General features: G+C 44.2%; 1 protein-coding gene across 1 annotated transcript in view; it reads left to right on the forward strand.

The window, feature by feature from the left end:
- The window catches only part of CDH19 (cadherin 19), a 427,290-nt gene that overhangs the window by 147,508 nt on the left and 259,040 nt on the right, over positions 1 to 20,742 (forward strand). The window contains exon 3 of the mRNA XM_029590918.1: positions 14,194 to 14,488. Coding sequence (XP_029446778.1) covers positions 14,194 to 14,488 — 295 coding nt within the window. The remainder of the gene's footprint in view (positions 1 to 14,193; positions 14,489 to 20,742) is intronic.

Consider the following 20,742-nt stretch of genomic DNA (forward strand, 5'->3'; position numbering starts at 1 on the left):
TTTTTTTTTTTTTCAATTTTAGGTTCTGCTCCCTTATGACATATTGCATGCTAAGCTTCTGCTTATGAAGTTGTAACAGATGGTATAATTCTCTCACAGCTTTCCCAAGTTAATGTGCAGTTTCCCTATTGATTACTGAAGCACAGTAATCATTGAAAAGAAGCATTAAAATGACAGATGCAGAAAAGTATATAGGAGAACTGAAAACACCCAAAAGGAAATACTTATTGGTTTTCAAGGAGGTTTTTTTAAAAAACTACTAGAGTTAAGATAGATATCTACTGCTAATATAACATTATTGGTTATTATGCTCCTACCCATGCACAATTATTGATTAAAATTATTTTCTGACTTTTAATAAAATTATAAATGTATATTTTGAAATTTTCCTTCTTCATTATATCGAAACATAGCATTATTATTGCAAATCACAATTATGTCCATATATTGAACAAGAAGCTACAGCCAAAAGTAAAGCAGCCTACTTTCTGGCATGTATGCAGATAGGCCTTTTCTCCTTTGGAAAATAGGTTAAAAACATCAGGTGGAGTGTCACATATACACACATCCGAACACATATACATTACATAATCATCCATACAAACACAAACACACACATGCGCACGTATACACACACACACATACACTCAAACATATCAATAAAGAAATACCACTGCCACGATCTACATGGACCCCCCATTAACTCCTGAAAATTTGGTGTGAAAAGGACACGAAGGACAAGATGTTGATTATTTAGAGAATGTTAAGTGCTTCAATTTAGGTCCCTAAGGTTTGGTTTGTTTACGATCCTATTTTCAACTGTATTTGTGCCTTAAATTTTGACTCAATAAAGTGCTAAAATGAAATTAAAGGTGCCTAAACATGAAGAAATAAATATATGTCTCCAAATTTATGCACCTAGCAATGAAAAATCACTGCTAGCCAGCTAACAGGGACATTCATCAAATCGTGTTAGACCGTTATCGTGCACGATAATGGCCTATCGCAAATTGCGTATGCAAATGCAAAAATTTATATTCAAGTGGGAGTAGTTGGTGTGGAATAAATATAAAGTAGGGGGTGGTAGCGTGGCGTGCAATAGGTATTGCATGTTATCACAGGTCAGTAATGCGTGTAATAGCTACACCTTTTTCTTGGCAGTACGGTACAAAAAGTGTTTATCGCAGGTGGTATCAAGGACTGCGTTATTATCACAGCATGTATTGCACACGATAAAAACTCCAAACAATACCAACACATGGGTGGCCATAGTGTGGGAGATACAGGGATCATATCTTTCCTCCACGAACATCCTTGCTGGGCATGCCTGAGGACTTTGTGGTTAGCAGGTATCGCCTCAGCTCTCGGGCTATCATGGCATTTTATGAAGACATCCGAGGGGATCTGTATCCAGTCACTGCAAGGTCCCGTGCCATCCCTGGCCTCACCAAACTCTTGGCTTCCCTCCATTTCATGGTAAGTAGCTCCTTCCAAATCACAGTAGGGGTTGTGAAGGGAATGTCCCAAATCACATTCTCATGCTGTCTGGACCAGATCATTGAAACAGTCACTGAGCACATTAATCAATACATTAAATTACCTCGTGACAGGCTTTGTTGGACTTGAAGAGAGGTTTCTATGCCTTCACACATTTTCCCAAAGTTGTTGGAGCTATCAACTGCACTCACATGGACATCGTTCCACCCCATCAGAGGTAGGAGACATACTGCAACAGAAACTCTTCCACTCCATCAACATGCAAGTGGTCTGCTACGCTGGAATATGCATCCTGGACATAGTGACCAGGTACCTGGAAGCTACACAAAATTCCTTTATTCTTAGGAAATTGGGCCTCTTTGACAAATTTGATGCCGGCCTGAACAGTGACGCTTGGTTTGTAGGTAAGACACACTTTTCTTTCTCAATTCCATCTGTCTATGGGTATGTGGCTAATGGTGCCCAAATTGGTGGAGGATACCATCGGGGCATCACAACTGCCTTGTGTGTTATGTATGCAGGTCATTGTTTAAGGGCATGCCTTTTTCCGCCCTTGTTTCTCACGCCTGCCAAAGTAGTGCAGGCGAACAACGCACATCTTTATAACCTAAAAGGCCCCATTCCTATCATCCCCTTGGGAGCAGTTACAATGTGTCAGGTGATTCAGAACCATGCAATGTCCATACTGCTGGCACAGCATCATCATGTGTGAGCCGTTACTGAGGTGACAGGAAGATAGTTGCATACAGTTTCTGTACAACCTCACACGATGGTACCAAGAGCAGTCTGCAGTTTATGTTGCTAGCCTGCCATTTTCCATATATGTGGGCTCACTAATGGGTTTCTGTGCAGAACAGACTGCACAGCTGCCACAGACATTCACCTGCACAAATGAGGTATGGCATTTGCTGGAATCACATGTGTGTCACCTCTTATGTATGTGTTCAAGGTTGGCAGGCAGCTACTCATCAGTAGCCCTTGCTGGGTTGCAGGGCCTGTCATGCAATACTTCCAATAGCCATATCATAAGCTGTTGTAATGATCAGATGAAGCTCCTTTTGGCAGAAGTTTGCATGCACATACAGTGGGCAACAACAATGTTAAATGCTGTTATTTGTTTATGTATTTATTTATTTATCGAGTTTTATATACTGGCATTCGGTTTCACCATCATAATGGTTAGGCAACGCCAATCAGATTTTAAGGCTCAGCAAAGGTACAGACTACCTTAAACAGTCTTAATGGCTGCTGTAGTGAGCCACTCACATCAAGTGAGAATGCTCTCATTAATGCCTTTCTTCTGTCATTGCCATAGGAGACTCAGGGTAGGGTTGCAGGCCCTGGCTTCTCACCCCCATACACATGCCAAACACGCTGGCAGAGACAAGATACAACAAGGCCTTATGTGCTACCTGCAGTGTCAAAGAATGTATCTTCGGCCTTCCAAAAAGTCTCTTTCGCTGTTTGAACAAGATAGGTGGAGCTTTAATGTATTCCCCACCCAAAGCTGCAAAGATTGTGAGCTGTGCTGCTTTTTCCATAATGTGGCTGTACGCCATGGACTACCAATAGACCTATGTCCCGATCTCCCAGGGGATCCCTCATGTCTCCCTGCACAATCCCAGGAGACCACGCCAGGTTTGGCAAAACCTTATACAAACACTCTTTGTCTGATATGATTCACATATCAATTCCCCTTCCAGGGGAAGTCTGTTAGCTTCTGTACTCACTATCCCTTTTCTTTCTCTCACTTCTTGGCTGTCTAGGTCACCGTGTAGCATAAAACATATATGGCTGCTCAGGATTTGTGTTGGCAATGCACCTATTCTGGAGAAGGTACAGAGAAGGGTGGCCAAAATGATAAAGGGGATTGAACAGCTCCCCTATGAGGAAAGGCTGAAGAGGTTAGGGCTGTTCAGCTTGGAGAAGAGACGGCTGAGGGGGAATATGATAGAGGTGTTTAAAATCATGAGAGGTCTAGAATGGGTAAATGACTTGTGAATCGGTTATTTACTCTTTCAGATAATAGAAGGACTAGGGGGCACTCCATGAAGTTGGCAAGTAGCACATTTAAAACTAATTGGAGAAAACTATTTTTCACTCAATGCACAACAAAGCTCTGGAATTTGTTGCCAGAGGATGTAGTTAGTGCAGTTAGTGTAGCTGGGCTTAAAAAAGGTTTGGATAAGTTCATGGAGAAGAAATCCATTAACTGTTTTTAATCAAGTTGTCTTAGAGACTAGCCACTGCTATTACTACTGGCATCAGTAGCATGGGATCTACTTAGTCTTTGTGTACTTGCCAGGTACTTGTAGCCTGGTTTGGCCACTTTTGGAAACAGGATGCTGGGCTTGATAGACTCTTGTTCTGAGCCAGTATGGCAATTTTTTATGCTCTTGTTTTCTCATGTTCTTATGGTCTTACACAGTCCCTGTAGATCTCAGTGTATTGCATTCTGTGTTGACCTAGAGTGGTCAGTTGAACAGGTTATGAGCATACAGGCTGCCTCCATAGTAACTGCCACACCATATCTATTGTATAGACTACTGCTCCCACACATGTCATGTGGTTGCCATGAGTGATGATGGCCTTTAGGTGTTGGCAACTTGATAAACTGGCATTTTGTGCTTCCTAAACCCTTCACTGGCCTATGTCAAAATCGTGCACTATGTACCTGTGGGCAGCTATAGATAATATTTGTGAAGGTAGAAATCACACAGCCTCATTAGCTGTTACAGCAAGCTGGCACACATATCTTTTTTGTTTAATGGCAGACATTGCTAGAACATAGGACTTGCACATGTGTATGTGCTGGAACTGCAGCATGAAGTCCCTATTGCTAACATAAATGAGTGTGAGACTTGGTGACTGACATGCTATGTGTGGCTTGCTCACTCGGTGTGTGAGTGTGGTATTGCTTTTGGAGGTTGCTCCCTTGGGCCTGCATTGCAAAACCCCTTAGCAGGCAGTGTGTGTTTCCTAAATTTAGCACACACACCTTTTGCGCAGCTTTGATGGAATGGTTGCCCTCTAGAGGAGGTGTGCCTCTGACAGGGCAGCAAATGGATAGCGGTAAGAATGGTCTTACACCATTAACTGCTCATTTTCACCAATTACACTCACAATTTATATGTAGTGTTCACTGAGGGGCAGAAGTGTGCAGGTGGCCATGACGACACATGAATGTTATACTGAACATTTGGCTGTGTTTCTCACCGTGGATTCCCCCCCACACCAAGGTTTTACCAGCAACTAATTTTAGTAGGCCAAATAATGAATTTTTTATGGGTTCTGCTGGCTACCCACAACTAAGCCTGACACAGACCCTTTGAAAGTAATAAAGGGAGGTTGTACTGCTTAAGAAACTGCCAAGTGAATGTGGAAATGCTGTGATGCAAGGTACAGGCACGGTAAAGGAGTATGTAATGATATGCCTATAGGGAGGATTCAGATGAGTGCTTACCATCATGCAGCTTTACATGTTGCATGTACAGAGAAACGAGGTGCATGGGTTTGTGTATGTGGTGAGGGGTGTGGTAGCTGGTTCGTGCCTTGCCTCGTCACACAGGCTTTGGGACCATCCTATTATAGAGTCCCATTTTTGTGGCACTGTTGTTTGTTAGCATCTCTCAGTATTTTATATCATGCACAGTTGACATACAGGTTGCCACATCAGCCCCCCTTTGTTATCACTCCCTCCGTGCTTTGTTGATGCCGGAATGGTACGCCTGCAGTCTATCTCCCATATAAACTACAAAACCTTTTCTGTGCAAAGCTAGATGTGGTGTACCTATATCTGCCTACAAAGGGAGGAGCCACCATTTCCTAAACAGTGTAGGAGCTTCACTTGTACAGTAACCAAACATTCTGTTCCACTACACTATGTATTGGAGACTCTTGCAACACTGTGTCAGCTGTTGTGTGACAAGAAGGGAGGAGGAGTGAGTGAGTAGTGTGTGCTACAGAACTGCACAGGTGCACAGCGCAGGATGAAGATGGGTCCTGCAGTTGCTGTTGACCAGGCATAATTCTGCAGACTGCCTGCCATGCCTGCAGAGGCCTGCCCTTTGGATCTGCGTGCTTTCTGTAAGGTCAGCCTTACCTTACACGTATTATATAGACCCCCAAACCAGGCCAGTACAGGGGTGGGAGCCAGAGTGTGGAAGGCAGCCTGGTTCCCAGTGCCAGCAGCACTTTTCTAGGGCCTCTGGTGGGCCATGGACATTGTACAGCAGATGGTATTCCCTCACTTATCATCCATATTTGTGAGCAGCAGCTGAGAGTGTGTACCAAGTCTCAGTAAGTACACATCGTATTTTGTTTACATACAGGCCGATTCAGTAAAGTCCGTGGGAGAGCAGGCAAACGCCCGCTCCCCCGGCGCGCGGACAGGCCACTTGCCTGTGCGCGCGATACAGTATTTAAATGAGGCCCGGTGGTAGAAATGGGCAAAAGGAGCGGCGGCTGTCAGCGGGTTTGACAGCCGATGCTCAATTTTGCCGGCGTCGGTTCTCGAACCCGCTGACAGCCATGGGCTCGGAAACCAGACGCTGGCAAAATTGAGCATCTGGTTTTCGACCCGACGGCCACAGGCCGACTTCCAATTTTTTTTTTCTTTTCTTTTAACTTTTTTTTACTTTTTGGGACCTCTGACTTAATATCGCCATGATATTAAGTCAGAGGGTGCAGAGAAAAACAGTTTTTACTGCTTTTCTGTGCACTTTCCCGGGGCCAGGAGAAATTAGCGCCTACCTTTGGGTAGGCGCTAATTTCTGAAAGTAAAATGTGTGGCTTGGCTGCACATTTTACTTTCTGAATCGCGCGCGAATACCTAATAGGGCCGTCAACATGCATTTGCATGTTGAGGGCGCTATTAGGTTTGGCGGGTTTGGCGCGCGTTTTCCGCCCCTTACTGAATAAGGGGTAAGGGAAAACGCGCGTCCAATAGCAGGTTAACAGTGCGCTCTGTTGGAGCGCTCTGTACTGTATCGGCCTGAATGCAAGCTACAAATGTATGTGGTCACATACCCTTGCACTCCTGACAGAAGTTAGGGGCCAGAAAGTAAACTGTTGGATCAGGAAGACTGCAAGTTCCCCCTTTACACCACCTAGGCTGTACATTCACACTATATAATGTTTTGAACATGAAGGTACAGAGCAGATCACAGACAGGCACATGTAAGTAGAAGTTACCAAACGATGTGGTATATGAAGAAGGCAACAAGAGATAATAGTGAAGGTCCACAGCAAGGAACTTCTTATTTACCTCTGACTGTCTTGCTTACCAGCATACACACAGTTTTCATTGTAATGCCCTAACCCTAATGGTCGCCCGTATGACATAGTGAGGGCAAAGGTAGCGCCGGCGCCATTTTGAATATTGGCAATACGGCCCGCGTGCAGGAGGTCACTCCCAGACCCCCACTGGACTTTTGGCAAGTCTTGTGGGTGTCAGGAGGCCCACCCAAGCTGGCCAAAAGTCCCTGGGGGTCCAGCGGGGGTCCGGGAGCGATCTCCTGCACGCGTGACGTCGGGAGCCAGGAACCAAAATGGCGCCGGCGCTTCCTTTGTCGCCCGTATGACATAGTGAGGGCAAAGGTAGCGCCGGCGCCATTTTGAATATTGGCAATACGGCCCGCGTGCAGGAGGTCGCTCCCGGACCCCCGCTGGACTTTTGGCAAGTCTTGTGGGGGTCAGGAGGCCCCCAAGCTGGTCAAAAGTCCCTGGGGGTCCAGCGGGGGTCCGGGGGCGATCTCCTGCACGCATGACGTCGGGAGCCAGGAACCAAAATGGTGCCGGCACTACCTTTGCCCTGTCACATGATAAGGGCAAAGGGCCACCGGCGCCATTTCTCTTAACGCAGCCGTGGCCAGAGAGCTGGAGATCGCGTCGGGACCCCCCCCCCCCCCACTGGACCCCAGGTAATTTAAAACATTTTGGGGGGGGTTCGGGAGGGTGGGGGATTTGTTTTAAAGGTTTGGGTGGGTTTTAGGGTTGTTTTGGTGTGCCGGTTTTCCCGCCCTCCCCCGATTTACGATTTTTAACGATTTAAAAAAAACAAAAAAAACCCACGACGATCAGATTTCCCTCCCCCCCCAGCCAAAATTGATCGTTAAGACGATCGATCACACGATTCACACCCCTAGAAATAGCATCATTACATAAACAGGCATTGCATCTTATCCTTAACACACAATCATGATTACAACAAAGAATATAGAATGAGGAAGTGGCACCTCAAAATCTATAGTAGTGCTGTAAAGTTACATCTGTATGCAGCATTACTATGTATGTAAATATAAAGGACCCAGACAGTCCATGATTAAAGAGTGCACAGCCTAAGGGCTATGGCAGCAAATTGACAGTTCATGCATTGTTTTGTTTTTTTTATTATTAGATTTATATTCCACTTTTCACAGTGGATTACCTTCAGGTACTGTAGGTATTTCCCTACCTTCAGAGGGCTTACAATCTAAGTTTGTACCTGAGGCAATGTAGGGTAAATGGACTTGCTCAAGGTCAGCAGGAACTACAGCAGGACTCAAACCCCTGTTTCCTGGTTTACAGCCTACTGCTCTAACCACTAGACTACTCCTCCAATCCAAAGAAAGAGCACACTCACTCAGGACATCCTAAGGGCTAAGGCAGCACAGTTCAGCATGTAGGCAGCAGGAGTAGGACCAAACAGTTCAGCATGTAGGCAGCAGGAGTAGGACCAAACAGTTCAGCATGTAGGCAGCAGGAGTAGAACCGCAGGGTGCTACATTTCTACAGCAGGAGCAGCATAAAACCCAGCAGCATGGAGGCAGGAGGTCCAGGAGGCAGGAATTGCAGGATATGAGAAGAGATGACACCCCACAGCATTGAGCCAGCACATGCAGGATATGAGAAGAGATGACACCCTGCAGCATGGAGCCAATACATGCAGGAGATGAGAAGAGATGACACCCCGCAGCATGGAGCCAGCATTTGTAGGAGATGAGAAGAGATGACACCACGCAGAATGGAGCCAGAACTTGAAGATCAGAAGAGATGACACCCCACAGCATGGAGCAGGAGATGGGAGAGCCTGATAAGAGACAGCATTTGCAAAATGATTGTAGGCTACTTTAAGTAGGCCGAAATAGGCCCAGAAGCTCAAGGATCACTTCTTAGTAAGTGTGCTGCTTGAAAATGCTTCATAGCATACCATTCATTGTGCGTAGCAGCACAGCAACTCTGTAGTGAGGACACATTAAGCTGGTTTCTTCCATCTAGACAGCACAGCAACTCTGTAGTGAGGACACCCTGAGCTGGTTTCTTCTATCTTGATGGTACAGCAACTCTGTAGTGAGAACACGCTGTGCCAGTTTCTTCCATCTAGACGGCACAGCAACTCTGTGAGAAGGCCGTCCATTTTTCTTTGAAAAATTGCCTTCTTGGCCCTTATTGTCCTTTTTATCCATTATTTCAAGGCCCCTTGCCACACTGTGGCTGCTTATTTGTAGAGACTTATTTTTTGGGGGGCCTACCCCTGTCACATCTTGAATCTCCAGGACTGCTGCAGGATATTGATGCAAGGGATGCAGCTGAGGACTCTGTGGGCTGCTCCAGCCTGCACTGAAGGATTTGCATCATCACGTTGGTGAGGTTGCTGATGGCTACAACAATAATATTTGCATTTATTGTGCTAGCAACCATTGTTTGCTGAAGGATCCTGTTTTGCCGGTCTACTCATCTGCGCAGGACCCATGTCTCTCCAAACAAATGCCCGACTTCACCTGCAGACATGCCTGCTGCATTTGACAGTGTTGATTCCGGTCCTGATGGTGGTGTGGGTGCTTCTGGCGGTGTCTGTGATGGTGGCAGTGTCCCTGATGGTGGCGGTGCTGAAGGTGCTGGTGGTGTTTGAGGGTGCAACCTTGGCAGAGGTGGCGCTGAGCTAGGCACTCAGTTGGTCGCAAATCTGTATGATCGGGTGCCCAGAAAGGCACCCAGCATATTTTGCCACTCGTGCATTGAGGTAGGAGCTTTTCTGGCCATGTGTTTGGCCACTTGGGTGCTGATGTAGGGTCTCAGCTGGTCAGTCATAAGCTAATCGCCAATATGTACACTAGGGCACTCATAAAAGTGCCTGGCTAATCATGAATCTGGCTGCAAACACATCCCCCTGTTCAGTAAAAGTATGTCCCTGGAATTTATTTTTATTAATGTGAATAACTGTGTGTTACAGAAACAATGGCAAATGTTTTCATGGGTGATAATTCACACTGCATGACAGCCATGACCTCCATCATCTGACAAACCTGCTGCTGCTGTCATCCTTTGGTGAACCCGCAGGATCTACCACAGCCTCAGGAACAGCTGGACACAATCAGAAATCTCCATCATCAAAATCACACAAGAACTTCACGGACACACAATCATACTATACCAATGCAAGCAATGGAATAAAATGGCCCCCGAGTCGTTGCTGACACTTAATTTGTGCCCTGACCATGCCGGTAAAAACCCGCATTAAAAAACCCGCACTAACATTAACACATCTCCTTTGCATGCCGTTGGCATGCATTCATGCAGAAAAATGCCATTTTAACGCACTTTTTCCCATTCACAAAACCCTTATTACATCCACGTATAGGGCTTTGCATGGAAAAATGAGCATACAAACATGTGTACAGGTGCAAACAAACCTGTGTGGCTTCAGTGCACCTTATTACATCGGCCTCAAAGTGAGGTGATTTATACCTTTGCATAGTATGAGTAAGTGAAGATTCCTTTAAGTTGAGGTATATTTGTTTTGGGGTTAAGTAGTTATTTTAGATTTTAGTCTTAAGTTCATGTTTATTTCTTTTTATGATGTTTTTGTATTTTAATCTGTTTGTATTTTGTTGTCATTTTATATTGTTACAATGTCCCTCACCTCCAGGCACTTTCTGGATAGGTTCCTGTAGTGTGTTGCATCTCAAAGCCTGGTTGAAAACACCTGCACATCCTGTAGCCATTTTATACACCATGCAGCAAGCATTTCCTGTGGGCACTGACTGATGATGTCATCCCAGCTTTGGTATATAAGGAAGTTCCGGTCCACCACCCAGCAACAGCTCCCCTGTCATACTATTCCTGCATTGTGTGTTGCTTTGTTCTTGCCCCAGCCTTGTGTTGGGAATGAGAGAGTAAGGTACTCTGACACAATATCTATGACATCATTTATTAATGTGACATCATGGTAATATACGTTATTTACAGAAAGTTATTTACATACCACATGATTGCATATGCCATCCAGCACCCTTCTCAGCCTTGTATTGAGGAGTCGTCAGGTCAGCAAAGGCAAGAAGGGGGTTTTCAGTGTCCAGCACTCTATACGTCTATAGAGGCAATATCTCCTACTCCCGTCGGACACTGGAAAGTCCCGCTCTTTTATACTGTGCCGTAAACAAGTGTGCGTGCGAGAGAGAAATGATTGATCACTATCCCCCCATGTTATGTGTCAATAGTTGCTACTGCCCACTTGGACTCGTCCTGTCCCTGGCATGTAGGCGATTGATCAAACCGCCTTATTCCTGACAGGGAGCCAGAAAGCTGAGCTGCACAACCCGTTTAACAAGAACATGTTTATCCTACACCTTGCCTCAATCCTTCTCCAACCTTGCCTTATTCCTGCTCCAGCCTTGCCTTATTCCTGCTCCAGCCATGCTTCATTCCTGTTCCAGCTGTGCTTCATCCAAGTTCTGCTCCTTGCCTTGTCTTGTTTCCATCCCACTCCTTATCCTGCCTTGTTCCTATCCTGTTCCTTGCCTTGTCTTACTCCAGTCCTACTCTTCACCTTGTCTCTTGTCTCCTTTCCATGTTTTTCCTTTTTCCATGACTGCTTTTTGAATTTGACTTCTGCCTGGATGCTGATGTGCCTGCCCTTATCCTGCCCTGGCCTTGGCCTAATTACTGTCACTGCCTGACCAGAGTCTATGAGACTCTTGCCTAAGTCCTACCAGGCTCAGAACCCAAGGACTCAACCTGCAGGGGAAGAGGCTGGTACAGGTGAAGCCTAGTCCTTGTCCCTGCGTGAGTGTGACTGCCTGCTGTTGGCAGGGGCCTAGCTGATTCACCAGCTGGGCAGTACCTATCTTGTCACAGTCCAAAAGACTCACACATTGATGACAGATTGCTGAGGCCATGAATTCGGCAGACATGCTCTCGCTTCAAGCCATATCACAACTGGTCTAAAGGGTACAGCAGCAGCAAGAGCACTTGATACAGCTTACGAGTTACTATAAGGCAAGGGCACATGCGTAGATGGACTCCAGACCCAAGCTCCTCAGCCTACACCACTGGCAATGACCTCCTTTGTGCCAGCACATGTGCCAGCCTCTATAACCTATGTGGTGCCTCCGCCCCCAGTATGATGAAAATCCCAAGACTGGCTATAGTTTCCTCAATCAGTGCTTGATGCACTTTGAGTTGCAAGCAAACGGTTTCCCAAGCAACAGTGCAAAGGTGACATTCAAACTCTTACTGCTGTCTGGGTCAGCCCTAGCCTGGGCCTCACCCCTGTGGGAGAGGAATGAATCCCTTATGGGGAACCTTGACGAGTTCTTAATTCAAACCTGGATGAGCTTCCTTCATGGCCACAGACCTACTTCACTTTTGGCAAGAATGGAAAATGGGCAAGTATGCCAACCTGTTAAAGACCTTAGCATTGGAACTGTGCTGGGATTCAAGAAAGCCTGGTGGCTCTCATCTGGCAGGATCTCACTGAATGTATCAAGGATGAGCTGGTTGATAGAGAAGTGCCCTTGGGCATGGATGACCTCATCGTCCTTTGCATTCAGGCTGATGTGAGGTTCCAGGAATGAGCCTGGGAGAAGGACTCCTCTTGTAGACACTTGGAGTTGGTTCCCACTTTCATGGACCATATATAACCCCGCCAGAGGAGTCAGTGCCACCACATATGATGGAGGAACCCAGGCAATGGTTACTAATGCTGCCTGACAATGCTCTATGGCACCCTCAGCTAAATCTTGCTGGCCTGGGAACCAAAAGGCTCAACCTGAAGGAAGGAGCTGTACAAGTTGAAGCCTAGTCCTAATCCTTGTGTGAGCATGACTGCCTGCTGTCATCAAGGGCCTAGCTGGTTCACCAACCAGGCAGAACCAATCTCTCTACAGTCCGAAGGTCAGGAGTCCCCCCCAAGACTTGCCAAAAGTCCCTGATGGTCCAGTGGGGGTCCTGGAGTGATCTCCTGCACTCGGGCCATCGGCTGTCAGTATTCAAAATGGAGCCAATAGCCTTGCCCTTACTATGTCATAGGGGCTACCAGTGCCATTGGTCAGCCCCTGTCACATGGTAGAAGCACAAGAGGGCGCTGGCCGTTCATTGCTCCTACCATGTGACAGGGGCTGACCAATGGCACCAGTAGCCCCTGTGACATCATAAGGGCAAAGGGCCATCAGAACCATTTTGATTCATAGCAGGCCCGACAGCCCAACGGCCCAGAGGGAGAGATCGCTTGTGGGACCCCGCTGGACCACCAGGGCTTTTAGTAAGTCTTGGGCAGGGATCGGGATGGTGGGGGGGGGGGGGTTAATACAGTAAATTTGAAGGGTTGGGATTTATTTTTTTTTAATAAATGTGCCCTTCCCCCCCAGCACTAAGCCGAAAAACAAATTTTCCCCGAAGCTCGAGGAAAATCCGTTTTGTGGTTCGCATCCCCCGAACCACGACAAATTAGGCAATTTTTTGATAAACAAATGAAAATCTCTACTAATTGCACTGTTTTTCTTTGTAAACCGATGAGATGTGCAAACGACAATCGGTATACAAAAACCTTTAAAATAAATAAAATAAATAAATTATGTGGTATATAAATGTATTAAATAAATAAATACATACATACATTCATATGTACATAAATACATTATGTAGCGTGCTGGCAATATTTTGCACATGCAGTGTATTGTGTCAATACTAGAGACAATGGGGCCCAGAAGGGTAGGCTCGATTGATAAACCAAGTTTTAGCCATGTAACAAATTGTTAATATATTGAATCCATGCCTGACTTCTGTCGGGGAGAATTACATACTTAAACCTGAATTCAAAATAACCCTATGTTTGTGCATTTGTGGTTTTGCCATGAAATGGAGTGAGTCAGGTGTCAGGAGATCAAAGATGACTTTTTAGATTTATGTACCCACAGACGTTCCATTTTTTAGAAATTGAATTTTAATTTATTGTTAAACTTCCAATATCCAATTGCAATCAAATATTGATCTAATCAGAGGATGGTGTCATGCCATGTATCAACCACAGGCACATATAATTGAACACTATCCTCATACAGAAAGTATTTACTATCAACTTTCCTCAAACATTACATAAAGATTCATATTTTCACTAAATCACTATATTAATATTGCTGTCTTGCAAAATATAACTTTTAATTCCTCAAAGTAAACATAATTTTTTAAATGTTCTCAAACAAAAATAACCAAACTTTTCACAGGCAACTTTTTTTAGCAGTCCCACTATAATTGTAAAATGTATTTGCATACAAACTATCAAGTTCTGAGTTTCACTCGTGATTCACTCATTCATTTACGTAGTCTTCAAGCAAAACAGTTAAAAGATTTTTATTTTTTTTTCTGCCAACCATTTTCCCTCTCTCAAAAGTCCTTGGTATTATCCTGAAAGTAAGTGTTTATTGCTTTTCCCTACAGTTGAGGTCTGATTCAGACAAGCATGATGGATCCTATCAATACAAATTGTCAGGGGAAGGAGCTGGAAACATTTTTACAATTGATGACAACACAGGTACAATTTACCTTATGAAGAAACTTGATCGAGAAGAGAAATCATCTTATACTTTGAGAGCCCAGGCAATAGACAGGAATACCGGCCTGCCTGTGGAGCCTGAATCTGAATTTATCATTAAAGTACTGGATATCAATGACAACAAACCAGAGTTTCTTCATGAACCTTATATAGTCAGTGTACCTGAGATGTCTCCAGAAGGTATGTGAAAACATCTGTTGTAACAATATATATTTTGAAATTAAACAATGAATTTTCAAACCTAGGATTATATTTTAATGATGGGTATGTCTACATTTTATTTTTGGTTTGTTAATTACATTCTACTCCTTTGTGTTTTGATCTCAGTCGGAACTGAACCAGATAGAAAGTGCCCTGAGCCTTCATTTGCACCTATCCAGAGATTATTTTCCCCTGTATTTTATATCCCCTCCCAACTTACCTAGCCCGATAATTGTGCCAAATAACTTAGGATGGAAGCGATGCACCAAGGCACTTTCTGGAACCCTCCAATCATGGGACCTAAATCTGGCCATTCAAAGGTGAATTTTAAAAGCCCAACATGCGTATCAATTGAAGGATATGCAAATAAGTCGGGCTGTAGCGTGCTGAGTGGATTTTAAAAGCCGTCCGGATACGTATGCATCTTCTGGAGTGCACAAATCTTCAAAGATTTCAAAAAGAGGTGGGGTGTGGGCATGGTCTTGGTGAGGCATGGGTGTTTCGGAGCATGAATCAGAGATATGCGTGTAAATACTTATGCGACCTGCTGCGCACTAAAGCCCCCCTGCCGCATAACTTTACTTCTGCTATGGATGATATGTAGGTTAAAAAATAAAGAAAACTAGACAGATCTACAGGGTTTTAAGGGTTGGGGCTACCTGGGGGAAGGGAAAACTACTAAACTAGGGGAATTTGGAGGACTTGTCTCTTAACTGGGTGAACTGGAGATGAACTAGTAAAACTGTCACTGGCATCCACCCCTTTTAAAATCCCCCAATTTACTTGGTATAAGTGGGATTTGTGTGCCCACTTAAAATTCAGTGCACATGTGCTCGTGCTCAAGGCCAGGCTATTTTATAACATGCACACATTTGCACATGTAAGTTATAAAATGGCTGTATTCTTGGCTGCGGGTTGACTTGACCTATGTGCGCCAATGTGTACCTGTGTGCAGGTTTGAAAGTTACCATCTTAGTGTCACTGCTGCTCAATGACTGGGAGTCCCTTCCCCAGGGACTGTGAACACTGCCTTTGTAGCATCCCCACTCTCAACCACCTGATCCAGAAATCAAACCCTGGCCCTCTGCATGGTAGTGAACATCACTGCCTCTGATCCTCTGATATAGCCATTTAAATCTACTTTTTGAATGTGGAAATAAAAATTCCTTCTCAAAACAGGTAATGGCATGTCATAAATCAATACAAGCTTGTTGGTCACTTGCCTGAACAATCCAGTAGATGCCAATTGATTTGTCAGTCATATAATATCAAAAAATGGTATCATATGTTCATAGTTAGGTCCTAAATTGGCTCATTAAATAATTTACTAGGGCTGAATACCTAAATTTATGCTCCTGGTTTGATTAGGCTCCCTAATTTAGAAGCCTAAAATTTGGATGGCTACAGAGGCAGAGTTCGAGTGGGGAAACAAAGTTAGGGTTTTAGCATTGATTTTTCTAATTAGGTACCTAATTTCTGATCCTAAATATAGATCCCTGGCCTCCTGCCACATATTTAATGCATTTCAAATAGGTGTTGTTATTTTATCAAAGCTGACCACATTCACAGTCTACTGCGATTAAATGTTTACATCAAATAGACAAGTAATGACCTTCTTTGCATGCATTTGCTTTATTTATGCATGCAAATCACATGCAATGTAAGTAATTGTAATAGGGGAAGGTATCTTGGTGAGGAGATGCAAAATATCATGTAAATCATGTGATATATGTGACATAATGCACATTAGAGCACTACTGCCGCAGCTTGATGAATAACCCATTTAAGTGGTAATTTAAAAAAAGAGTTACACATGTAAATGTAACATTCTATCACAGCAATTTTGAAAAGCCTTTTATGCTGTTAAAGTGCACTTCCATGTGTATAAGTTATGGTCTATTCAATGGCATGTATTTTAGCAATTTTCAAAAGTCTACTTACATGGGTAAAGTATGTTTACACATATAAAACCCATTTTTATGCATGGAAATCCTTCTGAATATTGTATCCATTGATTAAGTCCCCTGTTCTTATGGGTTAGAGGAATACCTACAGTATTTGAATGTAATCCGCTTTGAAATTATGAAAAGCAAAATATAAATCAAGTAAAGAATAATCAAAATTAAAGAAAACACAATTTTTAAAGCTTGAATCACTTGGGCAATGAAAAACAGGGTCCCTGTTCATGCATAAAAGTGTGTAACCCCTGGGCTGAAAAATCCTGGCGAGGTCCCCAGCTGTCAGACCTCAAATAAAGTTTCTATACTTAAAGTCCTTCTTAGATGTTAATTTTATCTGAACATCCAAGATTTCTCTGAGCAGGGGAAGAATAATTTTCTAGGCACTGTACATTGCCCAAACTCCCATCACACCTTGCAGTTCATGGAACAGCATTGATAACCTCCTCATGGCAACTGCAGCAATAACTTTACTGGAAACAGATATAGTTTCCAACTTAAGCTTTTACTACTGAATTATGTGCTTGACAAAAAGATTCTTTATAGCTGCTGGTGTTATCAGAAATAAAATATGCAATGTCTCATATTTAATAAATTTGTGACCTTTTTCTCACCATAAAGATTATTATGGGAATAAAGACAATTATAGTTGATAACTGAATCTGCAATCCCTTCCACTCACTAGGCTAGTTGTAAATTCCATCCTAATAGATAGGGTATAGTTTTCCAAATAATGCAGTTATATTCATGGAACAATCCCAGTTCTCTTCTCTTTCTTTGAGGCTTCTCTCTTCCTCTCTTCTGTTAGTGGTATTTAAGGGTACATTTTACTCGTCTTCTCCAAGTATCTCATTGAGATGATAGTGGATCACCATAATAGGTCCTCAAGTTCTCCTTCTCTACCACTTCACCCCTTCTCCTTGTGGATGAGTTCTATGCCATCCCTCCTAGAGAATGATGATGATCCATTGGCTTTGTCTCAGTGAAAGATACACTTCCGCTTAATGTGGAACAAAATCCTGAATCTCTGGGCCTTACAGTACTTAGTAAAGCAGACAAGAAAAACTTCCTAATAATTTGGGAAAACCAAAAAGCAGAGACAGGAAAGGTGGAAAACTCCCCCCTCATGAAAAGAAAGGTTTCCAAACTTGTGGTAACTAAATAATCAAAGGCAATTTGTCTCTACATTAAATTGCTGGTCTCAACCACAGAGACCCCCATATTCCTTCCCCAATAAAACAAACAAAACAGAAAACAGCAGTAGAGATGTGTTATGGTTTTGATGAATTGGTGAGCCCCGGGCCAAGGTGAGAGGTATCTCTGCCTACAGGAAGGAGCCCTTTGGGCCTCACCGACAGTGGGCATGGTCTCAGCGACATAGGACACAGCTGTGAGAGAGACTTTATTAAGGAGAAAAGATAGTACATAACCCAAGGCGCGGGAAAAGTAATAAACACAGTCTTAGAGCAATATACAATAGTCAGGATGATGATGTATATACGAAGGTCCTGGTAGTGGCCCGCAGTGCAAGGTAAACCCGGCAATTCCAGTAGGCTGATGTAAATACCTCTGAGTGCAGATCCTGTAGTGGCCCACAGTGCGAGGTATGCCGAGTAAGCTGTACTGTAGGAGCCGAGGAGGCAGAGGTCGGTGATACAGGAATCAGGTCGTAGACCTAGTATAGATGATGTAGTATCCTGAGGCACAGATAGAGTAGCATAGATAGACTGAAGAACAGTAGTAGCCCGAGGAACGGGGTACGCCGTGGAATCTTCAGTAGAGTTGATAGGAGTTGGAGAATGTTCACACACAAGGAAATCCCAGCAGAGATACCCGAGGAGCAGGTCAGGAAACATAGAAACATATATAGAAACATAGAAACATAGAAATGACGGCAGAAGAAGACCAAATGGCCCATCCAGTCTGCCCAGCAAGCTTCCCTCATTTTTTCTCTCATACTTATCTGTTTCTCTTAGCTCTTGGTTCTATTTCCCTTCCACCCCCACCATTAATGTAGAGAGCGGTGATGGAGCTGCATCCAAGTGAAATATCTAGCTTGATTAGTTAGAGGTAGTAGGGGTAGTAACCGCCACAATAAGCAAGCTACACCCATGCTTATTTGTTTTTACCCAGATTATGTTATACAGCCCTTATTGGTTGTTTATCTTCTCCCCTGCCGTTGAAGCAGGGAGCTATGCTGGATATGCGTGAGGTATCAGTTTTTTTCTTCTCCCCTGCCGTTGAAGCAGAGAGCTATGCTGGATATGCATCGAAAGTGAAGTATCAGGCACATTTGGTTTGGGGTAGTAACCGCAGTAACAAGCCAGCTACTCCCCGCTTTGTGAGTGTGAATCCTTTTTTCTTCTCCCCTGCCGTTGAAGTTATGCTGGATATGCGTGAAGTATCAGTTTTTCTTTCCCCTGCCGTTGAAGCAGAGAGCTATGCTGGAAATTCGTGATATATCAGTCTTTCTCCCATGCCGTTGAAGCAGAGAGCCATGCTGGATATGCGTCGAGAGTGAAGTATCAGGTACATTTGGTTTGGGGTAGTAACCACCGTAACAAGCCAGCTACTCCCCGCTTTGTGAGTGGGAACCCTTTTTTCTTCTCCCCTGCCGTTGAAGCAGAGAGCTCTGCTGGATGTGTGAAGTAACAGTTTTTCTTCTCCCCTGCTGTTGAAGCAGAGAACTATGCTGGATATGCATTGAAAGTGAAGTATAAGAATGGAGTGATCAAGCTAGTTGAAAGCCATCAGGAATAGAGGAAGGTGGAGGTAGTAATTTAGTTATTTGGTTTGGGGTAGTAACCGCCGTAACAAGCCAGCTACTCCTGTCTTTGTGAGTGCAAATCCTTTTTTCCACATTTCCTCTTGCTGTTGAAGCTTAGAGTGATGTTGGAGTCACAGTAACCATGTGTATGTTTATTGAATAAGGGTATTGTCTCCAGGCAGTAGCCATCATTCTGGCGAGTCACCTACTCTTCATTGGCGGCCTCTTGACTTTATGGATCCACAGTGTTTATCCCACGCCCCTTTGAAGTCCTTCACAGTTCTAGTCTTCACCACTTCCTCTGGAAGGGCATTCCAGGCATCCACCACCCTCTCCGTGAAGAAATACTTCCTGACATTGGTTCTGAATCTTCCTCCCTGGAGCTTCAAATCGTGACCCCTGGTTCTGCTGATTTTTTTCTTATGGTAAAGGTTTGTCGTTGCTTTTGGATCATTAAAACCTTTCAAGTATCTGAAAGTCTGTATCATATCACTTCTGCTCCTCCTTTCCTCCAGGGTGTACATATTTAGATTCTTCAATCTCTCCTCGTACGTCATCCGATGAAGATCCTCCACCTTTCTGGTCGCCCTTCTCTGTACCGCTTCCATCTTGTCTTTGTATTTTTGTAGATACGGTCTCCAGAACTGAACACAGTACTCCAGGTGAGGCCTCACCAAGGACCTGTACAAGGGAATAATCACTTCCCTTTTCTTACTCGATATTCCTCTCTCTATGCAGCCCAGCATTCTTCTGGCTTTTGCTATCGCCTTGTTGCATTGTTTCGCAGACTTCATATCATTAGACACTATCACCCCAAGGTCCCTCTCCTGCTCCGTGCACGTCAGCCTTTTCCCCCCCATCGAATACAGTTCATTTGGATTTCCGCTCCCCATATGCATGACTTTGCACTTCTTGGCATTGAATCTCAGCTGCCATATCTTCGACCACTCTTCCAGTTTCCTTAGATCCCGTCTCATTCTCTCCACTCCTTCCGGCGTGTCCACTCTGTTGCAGATCTTAGTGTCATCCGCAAAAAGACAAACCTTACCTTCTATCCCGTCCGCAATGTCGCTCACAAAGATATTGAACAGGACCGGTCCCAACACGATCCTTGCGGTACACCAGTTAAAACCGCTCTCTCTTCAGAGAAGGTTCCGTTTACCATCACACATTGTCTTCTGTCCGTCAACCAATTTGCAATCCAGGTCACCACCTCGGCACTCACTCCTAAGCTTCTCGTTTTATTCACCAGTCTCCTGTGCGGAACCGTATCAAAAGCTTTGCTGAAATCCAAGTATATGACATCGAGCGCTCTTCCTTGATCCAATTCCTTGGTTACCCAGTCAAAAAAGTCAATCAGATTTGTCTGACATGATCTTCCCCTGGTGAATCCATGTTGCCTCTGGTCCATCAATTCTCCGGACTGTAGATAGTTCACTATTCTCTCTTTCAGCAGAGACTCCATTACTTTTCCCACCACCGAAGTGAGGCTAACCGGCCTGTAGTTG

The sequence above is a fragment of the Rhinatrema bivittatum genome, chromosome 2 (genome assembly GCF_901001135.1).
Source record: "Rhinatrema bivittatum chromosome 2, aRhiBiv1.1, whole genome shotgun sequence".
NCBI classification, from domain to species: Eukaryota; Metazoa; Chordata; class Amphibia; order Gymnophiona; family Rhinatrematidae; genus Rhinatrema; species Rhinatrema bivittatum.